Source organism: Plasmodium reichenowi, chromosome 9, assembly GCF_001601855.1.
Source record: "Plasmodium reichenowi strain SY57 chromosome 9, whole genome shotgun sequence".
Lineage (NCBI taxonomy): Eukaryota > Apicomplexa > Aconoidasida > Haemosporida > Plasmodiidae > Plasmodium > Plasmodium reichenowi.
Window position 1 is genome coordinate 753127 of NC_033654.1, and position 4573 is coordinate 757699.

The 4573-nt window shown below is 21.2% G+C and overlaps 2 protein-coding genes across 2 annotated transcripts in view; both read right to left on the reverse strand.

The window, feature by feature from the left end:
• The window catches only part of PRSY57_0918100 (chaperone, putative), a gene marked incomplete at both ends in the record, with an annotated part of 2200 nt that extends 1590 nt beyond the window's left edge, over positions 1–610 (reverse strand). Inside the window, 3 exons of the mRNA XM_020114795.1 lie at positions 52–116; positions 205–317; positions 487–610. Coding sequence (XP_019970495.1) covers positions 52–116; positions 205–317; positions 487–610 — 302 coding nt within the window. The remainder of the gene's footprint in view (positions 1–51; positions 117–204; positions 318–486) is intronic.
• A 624-nt stretch (positions 611–1234) lies between these two features.
• Positions 1235–4297, reverse strand: PRSY57_0918200 (CS domain protein, putative; the record flags this gene model as incomplete). Its single annotated transcript, XM_012907421.2, has 1 exon — positions 1235–4297. The coding sequence occupies one exon, from the start codon at positions 4295–4297 to the stop codon at positions 1235–1237; it is 3063 nt and encodes a 1020-aa protein (XP_012762875.2).
• Between the last annotated feature and the right edge of the window lie 276 nt (positions 4298–4573).

Consider the following 4573-nt stretch of genomic DNA (forward strand, 5'->3'; position numbering starts at 1 on the left):
CTTTTTTTTTTTTTTTTTTTTTTTTTTTTTTTTTTTTTAAATTATTCTTACATATTGAAGAGTTCAAAAATGTTAAAGTTTCTAAAAATGTCAATGTTAAATAATGCCTTACACACCTATAATATAAATATATATATTAACAAAATATGTGTATATAATTATTTCGAATTTATTACTTTTTTTTTTTTTCTTTTTTTTTATTACTTCACAATTAAAAGATACTGTATGAGTACTAATATTGTTATTACATTTGGGGCATTTAAAATGCTTCACTTTATTCTTGTTACTTCGAATATTTCCATTATAATTATTACTATCTAACCCATAAGAAATATATATATATATATTTATATATTATATGTATGTATTATCTATTTATGTATATATATTTATAGTTTTCTTTTTATGAGGAATAACATAATACATTCAACGTGTTTTATATATTAAAAATTTTTTTCTTTTTTTTTTTTCTTTTTATAAACAAACCTATATTATTTTTATTACTATGGAAAAAATTTTGAGCTAAATTATAAGTGTAATAATTTTTATGATTACAGATATTTATTTTTTTGTGTTTCCACAATATGGATAAGTACTTTATTTTTTTCATCCCTTTTTTTTAATCATTTATAGAATAATAAATATACAACATATATATAATATATATATATATATAATATCTTTTCAATTAATTTAAAAAGTATATTTATTTCTACATATATTCATATTTATTGATAAATTTGAAAGAAAAAAAATTTTTTTCACAAAAAAAAAATAAAATAAATAATTAAATATAAAGAAAAAGTATATAAATAAATAATAAATAAAAAAAAAGAAAAATAAAATAAAAAAAAAATAAAAATAAAATAAAAAAAAAAAAAATAAAAAAAAATAAAAAAAATATATTGTATTGTTCATTTTATATCTTGGAATAAACAATTATATATATATATATATATATATATATATATTTATATTTATATATATTTAAAATAGGCTTAAGTCGACTTGTTAAAATATAGTATATATATATATATATATATATATATATATATATACCATACATTTTTGTAATGCTTTTTATTTTTAAATAAAAAAGTAAATAAATTACCATATAAATTATATATATAAATAATATATTTATATATATATATATTTATTTATTCATTCATTTATGTATGCATTAGTATCTATAAAAAAAAAACACACGATTTGAACTTAAAATATTATTTGATCACTTTTTCGTATAACTTTCATATTCCCTATATTTTTGTACCTGCAACATTTTAAAGTTGTTTACAAATTTGGGGTCCCATTTTATCTCCTTCATTTTCCAGAAGAGAGGTTTTTTTGACTTCATTTGTTCTACTATGGATTTATCATATTCATCTAACATTTCTTTTATGAACCAATCAGGTAAAATTTGTTCGATATCATAATTTAGTTGAAATATGGCTTCAGGAATATGTGGGAAATCTGGGAAATGATTAGCTGTGAGTTTTTTTTCTTCCACACTTTTATATAAAGTTTTAATAATATCCTTAAAGAAGATCCAATCTGCTTTTGCCATAGATGCTATCATAGTAGTAAGAATAGTTTTTCTTACAGCTGGATTATCATGACATATGATTGCAGAGATATTAATAACATCTTGCCATATGTCTTTTTCTAGAATAGTATATATACCTTTTTGTATAATCATTAATATGATTAACCAATCAGATGGGTGTTGTCTAAAATCTTTTTTTTGAGCTTGAATATTTTTTTTTTCCATTTGTATTGCGTGTTTAATATATCCTAGAAAAGAATAATCTAATAACGGTTTCATAGATTCAATAAATTCATTAAGTCCTTTTTCATCTTGTATAACTTTTTCACAAATTAGTTGGATTTTTTTTAAATGTTCTTTTTCTTCATGTTCCATCAATATTTTTATATCATCATAAAGACTCATAACAAAAGAATTAACAATTTGCAGAATTTTTTTTTCTTCTTGATTTTGTGGAGGTTTTTCATTTAATCGTATTTTCATTAAACATGGATATTCATCACTTAATAATACATCTCGATAATTATTACAAACAGTTGGAATTATATTATCATCTAAATATTTAAGTTCGTCAATTAATGTATTTAATCTCATTTCGTTGACTCTCCATTTTTCTCTCATTTCTTTTTTTTCCTTATCATTACTTTGTATATATATTTCGTATAAGGTCTTTTGTTTCTTATTTTGTGTATCTAATAATTCTTTTTCTAGACAATTATAAAATTGTTGGTTGATATTATTACTATTAGTAATATTAGGTGTAACATCGTAAAAACTGTTTTGATCATCATTATTATTATTATTATTATTATTATTATTATTTGTATTATCATCATTATCTTGATTATTTGTATCATCATCATTATCTTGATTATTTGTATCATCATCATTATCTTGATTATTTGTATCATCATTATTATCTTCACTATTTGTATCATCTTTATCTTCACTATTTATATAATTTGTATCACTATTTCGTTTCGCACCTTCTTGTATTCTTTCATAATGCATGTTTGAAAAGTTGTCAATATCCTCTTCATCTACATTAAACATTCCAATTTTTTCGGTTAGGTTCTCAATTTCTGTAAATCTGTAAAACTTTTCTCTATTCTTTTGTTCATTAGTCTTTTTTATACCCTTCTGCCACACCAATTTGGATTCTTCATCTGTTAGATCAAATGAATTTTTCATATGAGAAATATAATCTTCTAACCTTAAAGAAAGTTTATTTTCTTGAGTTAATTCGAGATTCTTTTTCAATTCTAAAACAGAATTTCTTCTGAATTCAATTTTTTTTTCTTCTGACCAATCCTTCATAAAACTTGGTTCTTTACTTTTATCTTCACAGCTTAATTTGACAGTTGAACTTAGTTGTAATTCTTTTACAATTATATCTTCTTGATCACTGTCTTTTTTTATTTCTTCCACACGATTATTACTATTATTATTGTTATTATTATGGTGATGATGGTGGTGTTTGTGCTCATGGTTTCCTTTATTATTATGATCAGATGTAAAATTCTTATTCATACTATCATCCTTTACTTTTTGATTATCCTCTTCATTTATAGATATATGTTTTACATCTTTTTCGTCAGTTCTATAACTATAACTACTTTGTGGTGATTGAGTATGCATGCAATTTTGTATATTTTTTGTCAAAGGATTAAGATAGTAGAGACCCTTTATATCATGTTGTAATTTTCTAATAATTCTTTCTTCACTCTCTTGAACAAGATAACTAATCATACTACCATATGTACCTTTAAGACCACTAGCAATATTTCCTCTATATATATTTAAACTCACGCCTTTATTAATATTTCCTAATTTAAAAATTAAACTATCTTCTGCTTCCCATTTAAGGCTATCATAACCTGTTAGAATAATTTCTATAGAATCTTCATTTTTCATAACATTTGTTTTTAATTTAAGAATAGGGATACCAAATTCTTTTTGACTGCTTGATTTTTTACTAGCCCAATTAATAAGAAAATCAAAAATGTCATTAAATGTAGCGTTCTCGAAATATTGACTATATAATAATGCGTTTGATAAATAACTATTACTACCAATGTTATTATTCTTACTATTACTACTATTATTATTCTCATTATTATTATTATTATTATTTGTGGGTGATGGCATATAAGATATATTTGAACTTGTTGATGATGATGATAAATTATCATACGATACATGTACAATATTTTCCTTTTCTACTACTCCTACCCATTCGTTAATACCTCTACTTTTTTTTTTTAAAACGATATTTAAAATATTACAATCTTTTTGTTTTTCTAAAAACCATGTGGAAAAATTAACATCAACACTTCCTTTTAATTTTCCTTCTATCAAGCTTTTTGGTTTATTTCTTATCTTGAAATAAATATAATTACTCTTAATATTATATTGAATATCGTCAGAATTAATATCTGGGGATATCCTAATTTTAACTTCCACATTTTCATCACATTCTATCCATTCATATGAACATGTAGCACCAAAACCTCTGAACAGCTGAAATGATTTATTACCTCTTTTCTTTTTATCATATAAAAGAAAAACATTTCTTATAAAACCTAGTGACAAAGAGTTATATTTTTTTTTTTTTAAATCCCTACTTGGAAATAATATATTATATGAAGGTAATCTTTTATTTGTATTTTTCCTTCTTAACATAACACATTTGAGTGTCTGTATATATATTAGTATGCTAATATTAATGACCATCGACCATATAAACATTTTATCCTTTGATTACATGATAAATAATACACATTATTACATAAAATATTACACACATAAAAAAAGAATATATACATTATATATATATTATATATATATTACTAAAAATTTTACCCCTTAGCTACGATAAATATAATATATATATATAATATATATATTTTACTACTTGGTGTTATTTCCTCATTTTTAAAAATTTATTATATTATATAATATAATATTATATTTTTATTTTTTCTTTAAATATTAAAAGATATTTATATACATTTTTCTCATATA